At 36.5% G+C, this 19,492-nt stretch overlaps 1 protein-coding gene across 3 annotated transcripts in view; it reads right to left on the reverse strand.

Annotated features, from left to right (window-relative positions):
- Positions 1-19,492, reverse strand: part of Nbeal1 (neurobeachin like 1) — a 149,051-nt gene that overhangs the window by 36,401 nt on the left and 93,158 nt on the right. For all 3 annotated transcript variants that reach the window (XM_052192133.1, XM_052192131.1, XM_052192132.1), the window contains 12 exons: positions 18,572-18,877; positions 18,090-18,239; positions 15,973-16,130; positions 14,233-14,357; positions 10,100-10,226; positions 9,307-9,455; positions 8,461-8,594; positions 7,448-7,549; positions 5,887-5,982; positions 5,289-5,413; positions 2,700-2,840; positions 976-1,106 (listed from right to left, as the gene is read on the reverse strand). In XM_052192133.1, the coding sequence (XP_052048093.1) occupies positions 976-1,106; positions 2,700-2,840; positions 5,289-5,413; positions 5,887-5,982; positions 7,448-7,549; positions 8,461-8,594; positions 9,307-9,455; positions 10,100-10,226; positions 14,233-14,357; positions 15,973-16,130; positions 18,090-18,239; positions 18,572-18,877 (1,744 nt within the window). The remainder of the gene's footprint in view (positions 1-975; positions 1,107-2,699; positions 2,841-5,288; positions 5,414-5,886; positions 5,983-7,447; positions 7,550-8,460; positions 8,595-9,306; positions 9,456-10,099; positions 10,227-14,232; positions 14,358-15,972; positions 16,131-18,089; positions 18,240-18,571; positions 18,878-19,492) is intronic.

Here is a 19,492-nt window from a genome sequence, read left to right on the forward strand (position 1 = left end):
AATCTGGTCCAATAAATATAATACATTATGGAGCAAAAAGTATCTTAAGTTTTCCATTCATATTCAGCCCAATCACTCCTCCTCTCCCAGATACCCACTGGCTTTAGTAAATTACAGTCTAATAGCTGACTAACAATCTACATCAAACATAAAACAAAATCTTGCATATGTAGTTGTGCTTTAAAAACAAACATAAGGCTAGGGAAGCAGTTTGGCTGTGGAGTGTTTGCAAACTGTGTGCAAGTCTCCGAGTTCAATCTCTGGCATCACACAAGGAAAAAAAAAAGAAAAAAAGAAAAGGAATGGAAAGAGAAAAAGTGCAAAATAACTACAGAAAAATAATACTTGGATAGTTCTAAAATTTAACTACCAATCATGCATCTCTACTCCAAAAAACTAATTTTCTCAAAAGCTGGAATGACTTAGCCATTATTTTAAATGTGTACCTTTTGTATATTCCAAATAGTCAGTAAAAATATTCTTTAAATGGTAAAAGAATATTTTTATCTTTGTGAGTTATATGATCTCTTGTAACTACTCAAGTTGATCATAAATTTCAGAAAGCAGTTATAGACAGGAAACACATAGACAAACTGGTCAGTATGTTGTAATAATACTCTGAAAACATGCTTGCTTGCTCATGGATTGACTCACTGACCTTGGTCTAATTACTTCAAAGACTTGCAATGGCAGTGAACCACACAGCTTGTATCTTTAGGAAAGACTGTGCTCACAGCTAAGTTCTCTCTGTGTCCAAGTCCAACTCATATCCTACTTTCCTGTATCACCTCTCTGGGAAGTAAGACAAGGCTCTGTATGTATTTCCATGGTTAAAGTTAAATTCTGTCACTGCATAATCTATACACAAAACCAACCTTAAATAAATTATGCAATATTACAGAAAATGTCAAAACTGCTTTTCAGTATTTTTCATTGGAACCTACTGAATGAAAATTTATATCCCCTATTTCTTACCATTTTGATTTTCTAGAAACTCTGGGAAATAGAAGAATTCAGGAATAAGTTCTTTTACATCATATGTATTATCCATAAGTGCCTGCCAGGTAGCAGGGATGGAATGGAACTGCCGGTCTGCACAGTCAAACCTGCATGTGGAATAAAAAAGAATTTACTGGATGAAAACAAGGACGCATAGATCAGTAACACTTAAGTTCTCTTCAACTTTCCACATGACTGCAGCTGGTCTTTCTTAATCTTCCTATTTAATATCTGAAAACAACTTTTATTTTTATGATAATCATCTATAATACACAGTTTGTTGTCAGGAGTCAATACTATCATAACTGTCAAAACAAAATATTGTTTTGTTTAAATAAATTGAAAATCAAATTCACTAGAACACAATTTCACATTAATTTCATATAATCTTAAAAGACTTTAAAGCAAAGGTATATGCTGAACATGCAGGAAACTGGTAAAGGGCTTCCCTGGAATTCTCAGGGCCTCTTGGCTTACTCACAAAAGAATGCTAAAGACACATAATTTGCTGAGTAAATTTATCACAAAAAGTGAGTGTAAGTTATATATTTGATTTCAGTGGGCATCGAGTTCAATGCCTTAAAATCCCAGAGCATGGACACTGAGGCAGGACTTCCCAACTACAAGACCAGAGGGAGTTCTGGGGTAAGGTAGACTATAGCTTGAGAGCTTGTTTGTAAAAGAAAAAAAAAATCCGAGCTCAAAATAATGCTAAATATAACAGTACTTAGATTTTTAGTTAAGAGATTTACAGAAATGCTTTTGAGCTTATCATTAATACATTATCAGCAGAAACTCTTACACTAAAAACTAGAATATAAGTAGGGAAACAGTATTGTGGCTAAGCATCTGTAATTATTTACCTGTGTTACTAGCTCCCTTGAACTAACTTTTGAGATAGCATCTCTTACTGCACAGGATCCCATGACGCCCACTTGCCTGGCTGGCTCCTGAGCTCTGAGGACCGGCCTGTCTGTCACCATCCTCAGAATTTACCTAGTGCTGGAGATCCACACTCAGGTCCTCAAGCTTTACAGGGTGGCAGTCAACTGAGCCATTTCCTCAGCTCATGAATGTTAATTAGTTCATTCATTGGGAAAGCAATGCAAAAAATGCAAAACTAAGGCAAAGTGGAAACAAAATGCATGTAGGGAACTACCTGGAGAGTACAGACAGTGGAGAGTGCATGCAGTTCCCCTAGAATAATTATGGGAACTGCTATAGATTCCCAACTGCTTCCTCCATCTAGTTTTTATGAAAAACATTCTTAGAAATACTGTAGTACTGCTGAGATGTGACTATCTATGGACAGCACAGACTTAGCTCTAAATCACCTTAGTTCTGTAACTTGAGGAGTTGAGTTATTTCTTGGAATTGAACCCAGGACCCTGCACATGCTAGATAAGTTCTCAGCCACTGGGTAACATCCTTGGTCTAATATCTAAGGATAAATATCTGATTGATTTCTCAAAATGGTAGGGATTCCAAATGTACACTACAATGATAGTGGAAAAAGTTGTATGTCCTATATACGAATCAATTTGAATGATCTGATCTTAAACTACTCTGGTTGATTTTCTGTAAATTAAATCCTAGTTGAAAATTTAAAAGCTGTGACTCCATCATTCAGAACGTGACATCAAAGTGAATAGTTCTCAGCTTTACAACCAGAAGAAAGCGGATTCTGACTGTGAGCATACCGTCCACTCTGAAGCTGGATGTGGAGGGTAGTGAATGGCTCCACACGGATGAGATAGTGCATGACGCCTGCAGAGTTGGAATAGTGAGTGCCATAGTGAAACTTATCAATCGTTCCCATCGGGTCTTCAAAATTCTCGTACCTTTAAAACAAAGTGGAGTTTATAACCATACGGAAATGGTAGTAACAGAAGAGTTGGAATCTATAGTGGTCAGTTTACAGCACAGCACTCCTTAACAAGTCAGTCCTTAGTCACATACTTTACTGTCAGATAATGCATCTGCGTCCCACTTACACCTATGGAGAAAATTAATTTCTAAGACTGTTTCACAATAATTAAATATCACTAAAAGAAGCTTTGGAAACATTTAAGATAATTTTCCTTTAACAGTAAATGTATAGATGTTTTGCATGAATGTCTATGTACCACTTGCATGTCCAGTGTCAGTGTAGGCCAGAGAGGGAGTAGGCTCTCCTATACCTGGAGTTACAGAGGCTTGCAAGCAGCCATTTGGGTAATGGAAACTGAGCCCAAGTGTTTTGCAAAAGCAGCGATGCTCTCAACTGCTGAGTCATCTCTCCAGCCACCCAAGTTTTACATAATACAATTAATAACATATGTTGACTATAGAAACTTTTTGAAATAGAGATTAGAAAACATTTTTGTCAAATCTAATTCACATCCTTGATATAAAATCTTTACTAGAAATAATTATCAAGGCCAGGCAGTGGTGGCACACACCTTTAATCCCAGCATTTGGGAGGCAGAGGCAGGTGGATTTCTGAGTTTGAGGCCAGCCTGGTCTACAGAGTGAGTTCCAGGACAGCTAGGGCTACATAGAGAAACCCTGTCTCGAAATAAAAAAAAAAAAAAAAAAAAAAAAAAAAAAAAAAAGAAATTAAAGTTTTGGGATGGCTCAGTGGTTAAGAGCACTGACTGCTCTTCCGAAGGTTCTGAGTTCAAATACCAGCAACTACATGGTGGCTCACAACCATCTGTAATGGGATCCGATGCCCTCGTCTGGAGTGTCTGAAGACAGCAACAGTGAACTTACATATAATAAATAAATAAATCTTTTTTTTAAAAAAAAGAAATAATTATCAATTCATTATTTTGCTTTTAAAAGATTTATTATTTTTATTTAAGTATATGTATGTGTATTAAGCGGTGAATTTCACGTATGTGTGTTAAGCGGTGAATTTCATGTATATGCATGTGCCCTTAGAGGCCAGAAGATGCCCGATGCCTTGGAGCTCTGGCGATGGGCTGTTATGTGCCACGGGAAGCAGGCAAGGGAACCAAACTTAGGAGTCCTGGAAGAGGAGCCCGTGTTCTTTACTGCTGAGGCATCTCTCTACGTCCCATAACTTCACTTTTCAGTGTTTAAATAAACTTACTATGGTCTTTTCTCACAAAAGTAAACTGAGATCTACCACACGACCCAGCCATGCCACTGTAGGGTATTTAGCCAGAAGACTTCAAGTCAATTTGCACATAGAGTGCTTATTGTAGCACTACTAACAATAACTAAGTTACAGAACCAACGCAGGGATCTAACAAGAAAATCGATGAATAGAATTGTTTTTAGTCATAATGAAGAATGCAGTTATGCTATCTGCACAAAAGTGGATGTAAGTCATATTAAGAAAGTGAAGGCAGTCTCATAAACATTGCTTTTGCTCTTTCAATTGTGGTTCCTAGATTTTATAGATAGATAAAATCTGGACTGTATATTTATTTATGTAAATATATAGCAAAATGGTCTAGAAAAATAGGCCATGGGTGTCAGAGAGAGCAAAGCATGGTGAAATATAATGAACATACACTATATTTCATGAAATATTCCTTCGTAACATCTGTACCGTGAATATAAACAATGATAAAAAAAATTAAGTAGCTTCTGTTAAAAAAAAGATGGTATAGACAGAGAAAAAGGAGGGAGGTGATTGGAGAAGGGATGGAGAGAAGAAGGTTTATGGGACATATGGGGAGGGGGGATCCAGGAAAGGGGAAATCATTTGGAATGTAAACAAAGAATATAGAAAACAAAAATATTAAAAAAAAAAAAAAGAACTGGAGAGATGGTTCAGTGGTTAGGAACACATGATGCTCTTCCTTTTCCAGAGGACCTAAGTTTGGTTCCTAGCACCCATGTGTGGCTCACAACCCTCTGTGATAGTTCTAGCTTATGTCCTTATGTCCTTTTCTGGCCTCTGCAGATATCAGGCATTCAAGTGGTATACAGACATATATGCAGACAAAACAACCATACACATTTAAAAATTTTTTTTCAAGCATTTAGGGGCTGGAGAGATAGCTCAACAGTTAAGAGCATGCGCTGCTATACAGAGGACCAGAATTCAGTTCCCAGCCCCCACAGAGCAGCTCACAGGCACCTGTAACTTCTTTCCAGATCCATCTCTTTTGACCTCTGTAGGCATATATGTAGTGTAAACATATACAGGCTAGAAAAAGACAATCATACTCATGAAATAATAATTAAACATATCCTTTTTAATTTAATTGTTTTGATTGAAATCAGTACAAATTCAAACAATGACTATCTCGAAAGATTTGAAAAGCACTTACTTTTCACGCATAGCTTTGGCATTTTTTTCATTAACTACTCCAATTGGTTTAGAAAGATCTCGAAATACAGTGGGGTTATTTAGGTCCAACTCTTCTGAAGTATAATCTTGCAAAATCCAGGGAAACTAGAGACATAATTCAAAATTTAGACATTTCTTCCTAGACATGCTAACATCAAACCTCAAGTGTTCATAAAGATAGACGGATATTCAGCAGGAACGGTTTTCCCTATTATAAATATTTTAAAGATACATTGTAATATTTATTTATCTTCAGTTCAATTGTATAATTTTCAGTAATTCTTCAGGGCTATTTCTAAGAAAATAAAAAAGAACTTTACTTTTAATTACCAGTCTTCATGTTTTAATATATCTTTAAAAATATGAAGGTGGAAAGCATTGAGGCAAAGCATGTGTACTGTGTGTGTTTATTTTACAGTGCTTGAGATTGGACCCAGAGCCTCACAGATGGTACAAGAACATTCTACCACTGAACTAAAACCAAGTCTCTCCATTTTTTCTAAATAAAAGCATAAATATCATATATAGTTTTATACATTATAAAATTAATTTTATTTTTGAGATTTATATAAACTCACCACAGGGTATTGTGCAAGGTCATTATAGGTCCGTCCTGCCATGGTATTTATTTGAATGAGGTAGTCAAAGTTTGTTATCTCTCTATTCACCCACTTCTAGACAGCACAAAAAACAATATCAGAATCAAATCATATAACCTCTTAGAATGTGACAATTATTAACAACCAACCCAACTGTGTAATCCTTATCTCCATTATCTTCATGATTGAAGATATGGAGCTAAAAAAAGTTTAAAATGGAGACAAATCAACTTCTTCACAATCAACTTCGTTAAAAAATTACTCTCTAAAAAAAAGAGCAAAAGAATTAAACATAGGTACTACACTATACTCTGGATGTCTTAAATAAGAATCAAGCATGGCCTGGGGTGGCAATGCACATGTATAATTCTAGCCACTCAGGAGCTGGAGTTGGGAGGATGGCTCACGAGAGGTCACCCTGGCCAGTGTACCAACCACTTAAAGTAAGCAGAGGGAAATGGGTTGGAGTAGAGCACCTTCAGTGCATTACTCTTGATTTAGTCCTATATAACATGAAGAGGAAAAATTAAGACTCTTCTTCAATTAGATGTTTTATTTATCTTAAAATTTTCATTTCTAAAAGGCCTCCCTACCTTTGACATTTTCATACTACATGTACTAAAGGCAGTACCTTAACATGCTACAGCACACTATGAACAAATAAAGTTACTGGATTTTACACTGACTATCTAGCTGAAGAAAAACCACCTTTAGAGAACAAAATGAGGTGGGATTAGAAAATAATTTCTTTCTATTAATCATATATATATATATATATATATATATATATATAGAGAGAGAGAGAGAGAGAGAGAGAGTCTTCCAATGACTGTACACAGCTAAGGTATACATCAGAGTTTTCCTGACAGAGTTATAATCAACGTTAACTCACTGTGGATCAAAAGCAAAGGGTTATAATTATGGTAAACAGTGAAAAATGAAATCTGTATGCTCCAATCTATAAAGTAAAATCTTCATTTTGAGATGTATTTCTATATATAGGAAGCTCAACTGTTCTTAGGTATAAGATTGAGACATCAGTAGTTAATGAATAAATTTTATTCTAAAGCAAAACGAACTGTACATTATTAAACAAGGCGTATTTCTGACAATAGAAAAGAATTCTTGGCTGGAGGACCTCACAGAAGAGCCTGGCATAAATGGGGTCCTGTATGCAATTCTTATCGCACCACACACACAAAGATTTTATTTTAATTCGGATTTTATTCTAAATGGAAGAATGAAGGCCAAGGGTGATAGATCACACCTTTAATTCCAGAACTTGATAGGCAGAAGTGGGTAGATCCCCGAGTGTCTAAGGCCAGACTGGTCTACATAGCCAGTTCCAGGACAGCCAGGGCTAGATAGACCCTGCATCAACCAAAACAAAACTAACTAACCAACCAGTCAAATAAAAGAATGAATAACTGGATGGAAGAAGAGCAGTTAGAACACACAAAAGAAAACAAACCAACATTTTATTCTTAAGCAAAATTCTAAGATATAAAATGAACAAAATACGAACTATAAAATGTCCTACCTGTGTCAACCCTGATGCTTTGAATAATTCCTGTGGTGATCTTGTTCCATAACTATTAGGAGAATGAAGTGACAACAGTCTGCTATATACTTTGTTTCTAACCTATAAAAAAATACTACAGTTTAGTTTAATAACTGGTCAAGACAAATACAGATTATGGCTTCTGTATAGTTTTCACACGATATACTTAATCTTTTAAGAACAAGTGTTTCTTTCACTGTGTTCCTCTATCGTTATTTTAAGTTAGAAACTCTTCACCACTGTATAAAATTGACAGTGGTTATTCACAATTCTGCCTCCTCCCTAATTTCTTGAAAACCAGAATCTATTATCTGTTCCATAATTTCACCTCTTCTTTTTCTTTCAATTTCTTTACCATATTTGGTGCTATAGTTTGAATATGTCCTTTCAAAGTTTATGATTTAAAAAGCTGATCTCAACTAAGAAGTTCATAATAAGAGATGGGGCATTTGGAGACAATTAATATTAAATGAGGTCATGGGCACAGTAAGATGACGGTGAAGGGGCTTACTACCAAACCTGATCACCTGACTATGATCATCAGGAACTACACTGTGGAATGAAAGAACTGATTCTTATAACTGGTAGGCACACAACAACTACTATAACTTGTATACATAAGACAGTTTCTTAGAATGGCGTCCCAAGGCCAAAACATCATATTGACATTAGTGGCCTCATAAGAAGAGAAAAGGAAATCCAGGCACACTGTACAGCTGGCCTAATCTTATGTATTTCACGTTGTAACACAGATAATGTCTGGCATCTATTGATTGACAGTCACTGTTCTACTGTACATATACACTCACTGAAAAAAACCATCTCAATTCCCCAACAAATCTCAACAAAGTTCATATACTGACTAGCCTCAAAATATATTTTCTTCTTTAAAATTCTATATTAACAGAAATACAGCCCAAAATACCATGAGAGCTCAGTAGCTGGAAAATTATTTCAAAATAACACTTTATGATTATAGAAAGGTACTGTACCTCTTTTTTGAAATTGAGAAAGTAGTTGGACTGATCAACATGAAAAATCTCAAGTGCTGATCTCCTTAAGTTGTAACGACGTAAGTGAATCTCTCGAATTTGAGAATGAGGCCACTTGAAATCAAAGCCCAGTCCTGAAAACAAGAGAAATTTTGTAACTGAGGTGATGCACAAAGTTGCTCATTCCAGAAAGAAACTATCTCCTTGTTTCCAAAAGTAACACTAAGGGAAAAGGAATTCTACATTCAAAAACAAGTATTAATTAGGAATTATAAATCGCTTCTTTTACATGATTCTAGAGCCCCTAAGCTATTCTAATACCTTTCTATGTGGCTTAGAAATCGTTCTAGGATGCTGATTCTTCAGATTTAATCATAAAAAATTAAGAGCTTACAGGACAGTGTCTATATACAAAAGTATGATAAAATTCAGACTGTATTTTGTGACTAAGTTTACTGTGAAACCCTCAAGTCAAATCTTTAAAAATACATTGACAATGATAAGGATGATAAAAGCAACTGGATGGGAGGTGCGTACCTGTAATCCTAGCTACTCAGAAGGCTGAGGCAAGAGAATTTTAAGCCCAAGGTCAGCGGGGTGACACTTGCATTGTATAAGAATGGCCCTGGTTTCAATCACTAATACTGTGTACACATAAAAAAATGACCATTCCCCTTCTATATATAATGGATGAATTACCCTAATTCCTAACTGATTCTTCATTTTTCATTTTACAAGATAACCTATAATTTCAGTCCCACCTTTTTTTGTTTCCTCCTCTAATTCACGACTCATAGACCTGGATACTTAATAATGAAAGGTTATTATTTTCTCAGAACTACTCACCATCTTCTTTTTCAATACTGTTATCATGGAAGTAAATGTGCTGAGTAGTGACTTCTAATCTGCCAGGAATTACGTCAATTACAGTAATGAGTTCACAGTCTTCAGCTAACACCAATTTTTCCTTTTGATCCTGATCTTCCTTCTCCTCACTGAACAAAAAGTTTAAAAGAAGCAATCATGAATTTAGCTCACTTCTGTGGAAAAGAGTTATTTCTTCACTGCTGATCCTAGATGTTTATGCTGTTATCTTTTGAAATTCCTAATCAGTCCAGCTAGAAGTTGATAGTTTTGCAGAACATTTATTTTTTACAAACTTTTGTTATCTATAATTATTCTGTTTTTGTTTTCATGTCTTCTGAATGGATTTCTTTTTATGACTTTATTTTTTTCTTTTGTTTTTCTATTTCATAAAGATAATTTTCTCTCCTGGACCATCATCCTGGATGAGACCTAGGTCCTTCTGATATGCATACTAGATGAGCCCTCTACTGTTAAGTTATACCCTAGGACTCTGTTGCACACTTCCACAAAATACAGTTAAAGCCACATGTCATTCAATATATTCATTCAAAAATACGCTATAATTTCAAATACAGATCTCAATGATCCTCAATAATTTCAGTAAATACTCTCAGATTATTACCAGCTGGTATGACATTAATTGTTGCATTTAAAGAATTGCAATACTTCTAATTAAACAATTAATTGTTTGGAAAACCAGAAACTCAAGCAAATCTACAATTTTGCAGTCCCATTTCTCATAGTTTAACTGCTTTGAAATACTCATACATACATATTTACTCGGGCTACCATGTCCTCTTCAAGAAGTTCTAGTTTATCTTCTTCCAAATCACTGAGTTTAACTTGTTTCACTACTTCCAAAAGCAATGAATCACTAGAAGGCTCTAAGTGCTGAACACCTGTTTAGTAAAAGAAAAGAATTAAAAATCAATAAAAATATTATAGCAATTCTGTATTTTCTGACAGTTTTGATGTTTGAAAATTTTTTTAAATGATAGTTATTTTTAATAATAGCTAATTGTTGATTCAGAGATAGACTAGGTACTGGATTATCAGTCTGAGAGAAGTACAGAGCTGGCTTTATGCAAATTACAGATTCAAGAAACATAATTATATTTAATTAAAAGCAAGTTAATAATTAAATAAACTTCAACATGTTAATATTAATGTGATTGTGCACTTGTATTAAATATCAAACACAGCCAGGCCAGGTCTGAGGGTACATACTTTTAACCCTAGCACTTGAAAGGCAGAGGCAGGTAGATCTCTGTGAGTTCAGGGCCATCCTAGTCTATATATCAAGCTTCAAGGACAGCCAGGGGAACATAGGGAACCTGCTTTAAAAGAAAAAGAAAAAAGGGAGAAATGGTGGTATGAGCAGCTGTCTTCAGCTGACCCATAGTCAACAGCGGAGCCACTTCTGGAGCACATAGAAAGGGCTAGGCTAACAGGCACAGAGCACATGCAGAGTGCACACACTAAGTACTTTGTCATGACAAAGGGCTTTACAATGGAAAGAACATGAACACTAAGTTGGGGCACTAGATGTCAATTCCGCCCTGCCACTGGGCTCTCTGAATCTGTGCTTCCTACTTTTTAAAAACATTACGCCTTACATAGAACTGCACACTTAACAAACAAACAAAAAAAAACCAACCAAGTGAAGAGGAACCCCACAAACTAGGAGGGACTCTTTGCCAGCTACACATCCTACAGAGTTAATATCCAGAATACGTAAAGAACTAAAAAAAAACCAGGGAGACAAAATGAAACAAACCAATGAAAAACTAAACAAACCAAAACCAACAACAACAACAAAAAAACTCAAACTCACCTATTAAAAAATGGGTATGGTACCTGAAAAGGTTTCAAAGGGAAAAAATGGCTAAGAAACATCTCAGAATAATGTTTATTGTCCTTAGCAATTAGAGAAATACAAATCAAAACAACTTTAAAATTCCATCTTACCCCAGTCAGAATGGCAAAGACCAGCACGCCACATACAACAAATGCAGAAGGGATATGGAGAAAAAGAGAACCTTCATCACTGCTGGCTGGATTTCAAATTAAAGCAGACACTATGGAAACCAGTTGGAAAATATCAGAATTATTAAAAATAAATCTACCCTACGGCCCAGCTATTCCACTCCTTGTCACACACCCACAGGACTCAGCATCCTAAACCACAAGCGCTGGCTTAGCCATGTCCACTGATGCTCCACTCACAACACCTAGACATGGAAACAACCTGAATATCCTTCAGTCAAAAAAATGGAGAAAGAAAATGTGGTACTTATACACTGTGGACTACTATCCAACTGTAAAGAAAAATGCAATCATGAAATTTTCAGGTAAATGGAAGAACGTAGGAAAGACTGTATGAGTGAGTAACCTAAACCCAGAAAGACAAACATTAGATGTTCGCTCTCATCTGAGGTCCTAGCTCAAATCTTCCTATTTGAGTATATATCCTAGAGTAGCTATAGAAACCAGGAAAGTAAAAGGAACCATGGAAGGGTAGATAGGTTGGGAAGCACTAGAGAGGAGACTAGCAGGATATTAGTGATATAATAGGACATGGGAAAGGGGAGGGAGGGAGAAAGACAGAAGAGAGGAGGCTAAAATAACAAAAACCCAACACGAGGCATAAGAAGATGGAGTTCCTTTGACTTCCAACTCTTGGTTGTTGATCAGGATTGACAGACACTCCCAAAACATTATGGGCTCTTATTATTGCCCTTGGTTGCCTTCTAGAGGAAGAAAGCAAGTGCCTACTGTTGAGGACACCATGCACTTCAAAACTAGAGCACAGAGGCCCCTGAGCTAGAAATGACTGGAAAGGCTCCTCCCTCAGAAAGAGTTTTCATGGTAACAGAAGACACCAAGTGAGCTTCCCAAGGAAGAAAGCAACCAAAAGACCTATCTACTATGACATCTATGAATTACAATGACGGCATGGTAACCCTAAGATGTAGCAGTGGCACAGGTACTTTGGTGATTAGCAACAACTAAAGATCCAACTAGATTTCAACAAGAAAGAAATTCTAGCTGGTGCTAGAAGCTTAGCCAGCTACTCAGGACTAGTGAAGTCATGGATCTTAGAGAAGAAACTACAACTACCACTTTACCAAACTAGTATTAGTATTTACACTCTAGATAGTTGTCCTTATACCCACAGGTAAGTGTAGTCCTCACTCTTCATCAAGAAAACCTCTCCTTGCAACAGATGGAGACCATTACAGAAAACCACAAAAACCAAACTGCAGAGTCTCTGTAGAGCTAAGTCCCACTAGATACATCTATAAAACGATTCCCAAACCTAAGGCTCAGGGACTGTCTTGGAAAAGAGGGCTGAAAGATGGTGATAGCAAGTTTTCTGTGAGACTAGCTCCTGGGAACATCAGAAGATACACCCAGGAAATCTAGCCAACATGTTAGATGGTGCAAATGTGAGTTGAACAAGGACAACAACAGACATGCTAAATGGATTTAGGGTGTGGGGGATATATAATGTATATGCATATTCATGAAACAAAAAAAGAGACTGAATTTCCAATACAGCAATGATAGGTTTATGGGAGAATTTGGAGAGAGAAAAGGAGCTGAGGGGGTCTGCAGGCCCATGGAGAAAGCAACAGATCAACAGGCCAGACCCCATGGAGCTCCCAGGGCCTGGACCACCAACCAAAGAATATACATCTTTTATTATTTGTTTTTTGAGATTATAATATTATTACATCTGACAAAGCAGAGAGGCTTATGTAACTGTGGGTTGCTATGCAAGATGCATTAAGTTAGTGTTTGTATCAAAGACAAAAATATTCTTTTTCATAAAGAGAAAAAAATCATAATTATCTGATTTACTATAGAACCCAAAATCCTAAATGATACACTGCGGCTTTCTCAGTTTTGTAGGATTGGTCAATATGTTAAATGGAAAAAAAAAATCCAAAATTTGGCACTTGTTTAATCTATAAACCTAGCATGAGACACAAGTGGTACAGAAGCAGCTACAGTGACAATAATTATGACTTGGTAAACATGTAGGTGCCACAGATTCATCACCAGAAGTGCTTCTGCATATTTCTAACTTTTCTTCAAAAGCGTATAAATGACAACTGACGAAGAAGAGCTTCTTACACAGTTATAGAAACCCATTTGAAATCTATTTTGAAATATGGTTTGGGTAAATATTTGCAAAGCATTCTTTTCTAAAACGAGGCACATCTAAGACATTAAAAATGTAGGGCTCAAGCCGGGTGATGGTGGCACACGCCTTTAATCCCAGCACTTGGGAGGCAGGTGGATTTCTGAGTTCGAAGCCAGCCTGGTCTACAGAGTGAGTTCCAGGACAGCCAGGGCTACACAGAGAAACTCTGTCTCAGAAAAAAAAAAGTAGGGCTCTTTAAAAGCAGGTTGTGGGCTAGAGAGATGACTCAGTGATTAAGAGCACTGACTGCTCTTCCAGAGGTCCCGAGTTCAATTCCCAGCAACCACATGGTGGCTCACAACCATCTGTAATGGGATACAATATCCTCTTCTCATATATCTAAAGACAACAATAGTGTACTCATATACATTTAAAAAAAGAGCAGGTTATAAAAGAGTCATAAATTAAAGGATGGGGAAGAAGGCTAATTTAATAATCAAAGGAAAGGATATTATTTCTCAACAAAATGTAAATGAAATAAAGTAAAAATACTGGTTTTCTTTGGAAAGCTACATTCAATGAAAACACACACTCAGATTTAGGCCAAACTTAACACTGAATTCATGTACCCATTTACACATACACTTTAAAGTATTATACCCCCTTTGTTCATTAAGTAAACATCTAAAACAACAAACAATAATAAGCAGTCTGTCAACATCTCTTTATAAAAACAGGTAGATACTGTAACTCACCTAAATTATCTCTTAAGGCACTAGCTTCCTCGTGGGTTTTGAAATTATAATTTGGTACCAGTTTAAGTCTCATGCGGGAATAATTTTCCACATTAGCTAGTTTCCAGTGAATTCGATTCTGTTTCCTATAAACATTCACAACGAAACAAGCAAAATTATTTAAAATTATAAAGATGGGTGTTTAAGTGGTTCACAATTGTTCAACACAATTTAGAAACTGTTCGAGACATAATAGCTGCTAGTGTGCACAAGGCCCTGCACAAGGCCCTGGGTGTGAGTCCCAGCACTACACAGGTCCAGGCTTATGTCACCTTGAAGGAGAGCAGCGCGGGCTGAGTAAAGGGCGAGTAGCAGGAGGCAAGCAGGCAGCGCACAGAAGCTACTGCTCTTGGGTCTATGCGAGCCACCACTTCCACAACAGATCCAAGTGTCTACACTCACCATCTGGACAACTGTCAAGAAAGCCAAAGCGAGTATGTCTAACTATGACACAGATGAACCTGAGAGAGTTTAAACTATTTACCCATGGTGCCAGGAGGTTTAATGGTAGAGAAGTAACATTTGAACACTACCTTTCAGACTTCTAGCTTGATTACTTTATTCTTTCACCGTTAAATGCAATTTCATAATTATAATATTAAAAAGTTTTACTACAAATAGAAATAACTGCAAATGAATCAGAGACCAAAATATCAATATGATAAAACTCTTAGAAGAAAAGGTAAAACTTTGTGACCTTGGACTTGGGTATGCTTTTCTAAATACACTATAAAAATCATGCAAGGAAAGAAAACTAGGTTTATTAAAATTATAACTTCTGAAGAACAAAGGTCACAATCAAGAAAGTGAAAAATCATCTACATATTTTCAAATCACCTCAAGAGTCATTGAGAAAACATATATTCGGACACACGCACTTCAGCAAAAAGTCAATCATTCAATGTGGGAACTGGCAAAGGAAACAAGTTAGCACTCTTTTCAAAGAAGTCCTACAAACAGCCAACAAGTACACAAAACAATGCTCAACATAGTTGGTTATTAGAAAGGTGAAAAAATTATACAATCATGCTTTATTTTTGTACACAATTGGAGGACTACTTGAAAAACTGGAAAATGACAAGTATTGGTTAGAATGTGGTGAAACTGGAAAACAGACAATTCTTTGCCAATGCTTAATAAGTTAAACATGAAATAGGACACAAAATTTACACTTATATACCCAAAAGGATTTAAAAGCATGCTCTCAAAACAACATTTCCATACAACTATCCACAACAGCACTGTCACAGTAGCTCAAAAGTGGCCAACAACTAGATATTTATCCACTGATCAGCTGGCTGATCAAAAAGATTAAACAAAAGGTTTGCTTTACTACTATTTTAAAACAAGGGCTATAAAATATATACACCAAAAAAGAAGTGACAGTATTAAGTTGTGAACTGTTAAAATACATAATAACATCATTAACTCTACCTTAAAAAGGTGATGTGAAAAAGGCAGAAGTATTGCTATGGAATATTGGAGTCTAAAGTCTAATGCATGTAACATTAGTATAAAAAGGAGAACTAAGTACATGATAAACATACATACACACCAACCTCCCATCATATCAAACTAATCCATAAAAAAACACCCCAGTAAATTCAAAGTACTCTTTAAAGGACTGGAATTAAAACAAATTATTAGCTTAAAAGTTTAAAATTTAATGCCACAGTTCTAAAGAGCAAAATATGCACCTACTTTTCAGCCCAAGGCCCCCTTTCGCATGTAAGATAGAGCCGTATTGCCTTCCAGCGTCTAAAAGCCACCAACTGCTGACTGTTAAGTTGTTTAATCATATTATTGTATCTCAAGTTCTCTTGACGGGCTTTTCGATTGAATGGCTCCACAAAATACTCCTAAAATAAACATGAAAAGAAGAGAGTAATGTATCTATAAATTTTTAATTTAACAAAAAATTGTTATATAAAAAAGAAATAACATTTTATCTCATTAAAATACTTCTCTTTGATGATGATGGTAGAATTTTAGCTATGTTCTACTTAAGATTTCTTTGGCTCACAAAAACAAAACACATTCACACTCTCTCCTTCTCTCTCTCTCTCTCTCTCTCTCTCTCTCTCACACACACACACACACACACACACACACACACACACACACTCTATGGCTGATAAAATAGCTCAATAAAAGGCACTTATTGCTGAGTCTAACAACCTGAGTTTGTCCTAGGTTCCCCAAGGGTGGTAGTATACACCTGCAATCCCAACACTAAGAAGGTGGAGTTAGGAAGATTAGGTGAAGTTTATTGTTATTCTTAGCTACTTATCAAATTGAGGCTACTTTGAAATATGAGATGGTTCCCCCTCCCCCAAAAAGTGAAAAAAAGAAAAGGATCATGATCTAAAATATCAGCTAAATCCCAAGAGCAACAATCTGTCAATAAATTGTGGCTGTTGCCAGAGCTGTATGAAGAAATCAATGGTGTGGGACACAACACCAAAACAGATGACTGCTGAGACAAGTATGGAAGTCACAAAGTCCCATGAAAACTAGCAATCAACTCAACTCGTCACTGCCCTTATCACGTTGATCTAATGGCTTCCTTCTATACTGGCAGGGATGTGGGTTGATTGCATGTCTGCCTTGTAAGCCCTGGGATCAATCAACAAACGGTACTGAGTGTAGCAGCAAGTGTTTGCAAAGTGAAACAGGAGGGTCCTAAGTTCATGGTCATCTTTGTAGGTACAGAAAACCTGTGGCATTGCTTTACAAACTAAGCATGAAAGTAAGTTAGGCAGAATTTGCCAGCAAATCACTCAAACCTGGCATTTTCTCTTTTTGAAGATGTATAAAAACAAATTAACTTAGATAAAAGACTATTTAAAGTTCATTTTAAAACCTGTTTACCAAGAACCTGATGAATCTGAGTAGTCATGTGTCTATGTGCTAAGCAACTCACAGTGGCCCTGATTTCTGTGGGGCTGACAGGGACATTCTCTCTTTTATTTTTGCTACAAATAAATTTTCACGTTTGTTTTGATTTGTCAAGCTGACTCCAAGGTTATTGATTCTGCTGATATTCTGCAGAGCTAGGTTGTAGATGTAGCCATTTCCCCTACTCTTCTGCATTGTTTATTTATTTGTTTGTTGGTTTATTTTTTGGTTAAGTTACAGGGCTGGAGAGGTGTCTTGGGGATTAAGAGTGATGCTTGCTCTTAAAGAAGAACCAGGCTTAGCAGTTCTAGGACCAACATGGTGGTTCACAACTACCTGGAACTCTAGTTCCAGGGATTCAATGTCCTTTTCTAACCTGGACTCCTGTACATATACAGACACATACATGTATTCAGGCACACACAGAAACAGACAAACAAACAAACAAACAAAATAACTTTACATTTAAAAATTTTAATTGAATTTATTTGTGTGAGGGATGTTATCAAGATACCTTAGCAATATTTACTAAAAGATTTTCATCTTAACAAGTTCACATGTTTTTTAAGATTTACATAATCATTACACATCATGTTTTATTATTTTGTTTTTTAGAGACCGGGTTTCTCTGTGTAGCCCTGGCTGTCCTGGAACTCACTCTGTAGACCAGGCTGGCCTCAAAATCAGAAATCCATCTGCCTCTGCCTCCCAAGTGCTGGGATTACAGGTGTGCGCCACCACTGCCTGGCATGTTTTATTATTAAAACAGTTACTGATCAACTGTTTTCATCCCAATTATGGAATATTTTTTAAGTATGCTTGTTCCCAAATTTCTGGTAGAATTATTCCACCTAAATTTAATTTAATGCTTGTAGCCAACAAGAACAACTCAATTTAGAAAACACTGAATCGTTTTTTACCTGAAATTTCAGCTTGCTTTCTCCTCCTTCTCGGTCTCTTTTATGCATATTCACCATTAAGGCTTCATAACAATTCTTCCAGTAAAGTGCCATATTCTCGTGACCATCATAAAATGTATGAGCTTCATACTGCTTCATGTAAGGAACAATCTTAGTTTAAAAAATAAAAAGAAAGAATGCAAAAAATTTACACTCTCCTCTATAAAAATGAGAAGTCAGCAGAAAAGTCTTGCTTGGAAAACATAAGACTCTGGGCCTGGGGAGCTGACTCAGCAGGTAACAGAGGACTTGCAGGGAGTAAGCCCGGGCCTGGAGTTCAGGCCCCAGCACTCACACAACTCTCCTGCAGCTCTATCTCCAAGGGATTTCACATACTGGTTTTCAAGCCTGAATGAAGCACACACCTGAATATATACACATGCATACACTCAGGCCTGCACACACGCATAAACAAATCATTTAAGGAAATTTTTAAAACTTACGTATTTTTCAATGTAAACTTGCCATTCGTTTGAATTGCAGTACTCTTGAAAATCTTCAAAAAATGAAGCGCTTCCATTAGTAAAAGGCAAAGAAGGCAGGTGCAAGTTCATGAAAAGAAGCTCATAAATTTTAGAAACCAGAGTCCGGAGAAGTGGAATCAGAAATGAATAGATTTCCGACTGTTCCTTGATTGACCGACTTAGAATGTGTTCTAGTTTCCCTAAAATGTAGCATGCCTCATCTTGATTTTCAATCACTTTGGTCTGAAGAAGAGCATTGAGCTTAGCGGACGCCATTGCACAGACCTGGAGGAAAACAGGAGAGATGAAAAGAGAGTGGAGCAAAGCCAACATTTAACACTAGCACAGGTCTGTCTCACTCCAACGGCTCACAGGGTTTACAAGTTATGTCAACAGTTATGAACTGAGAGTTTAACTGCAAGCTTAAGAGATCCCGCCAAAGGGGAAAGGAGATGCAAGCTTCAGGAAGTGACAGTGCTGACAAGAAGTCTCAGGGCTCTAAAGGTGGTAGCAAAGCACCAAAGACCAGACACGTTCTATGTGGGATAGAAAAACATGTGGGATGGATAAACCTGTGTTTACAGACCTACCAGTTAATCCAAAATCAGGATAGCATATTATTATGGTTGAAGGGAGAAAATAAAATCACATGAAAGACTGAAAAAAATATTGATGAATCTGATTTAATTCTAAGCATGTTACAGTTACAGAGACATTGGCAAACAACATGAAACTAATTGGTGAGACAAAGACCTACACAATTTTAAAAAGCACTCTAGCACCATTTGGACTGCCATCCCAACTCCAATTCTAAGTGAGATTACAAACTAGAAGACAGCAGCACAGAGTGGCGGCTCACAGAGAAACACCAAGTCTAAGAGACCTCAGTACTTGTACTGG

The sequence above is a fragment of the Apodemus sylvaticus genome, chromosome 9 (genome assembly GCF_947179515.1).
Source record: "Apodemus sylvaticus chromosome 9, mApoSyl1.1, whole genome shotgun sequence".
Taxonomy (NCBI): domain Eukaryota; kingdom Metazoa; phylum Chordata; class Mammalia; order Rodentia; family Muridae; genus Apodemus; species Apodemus sylvaticus.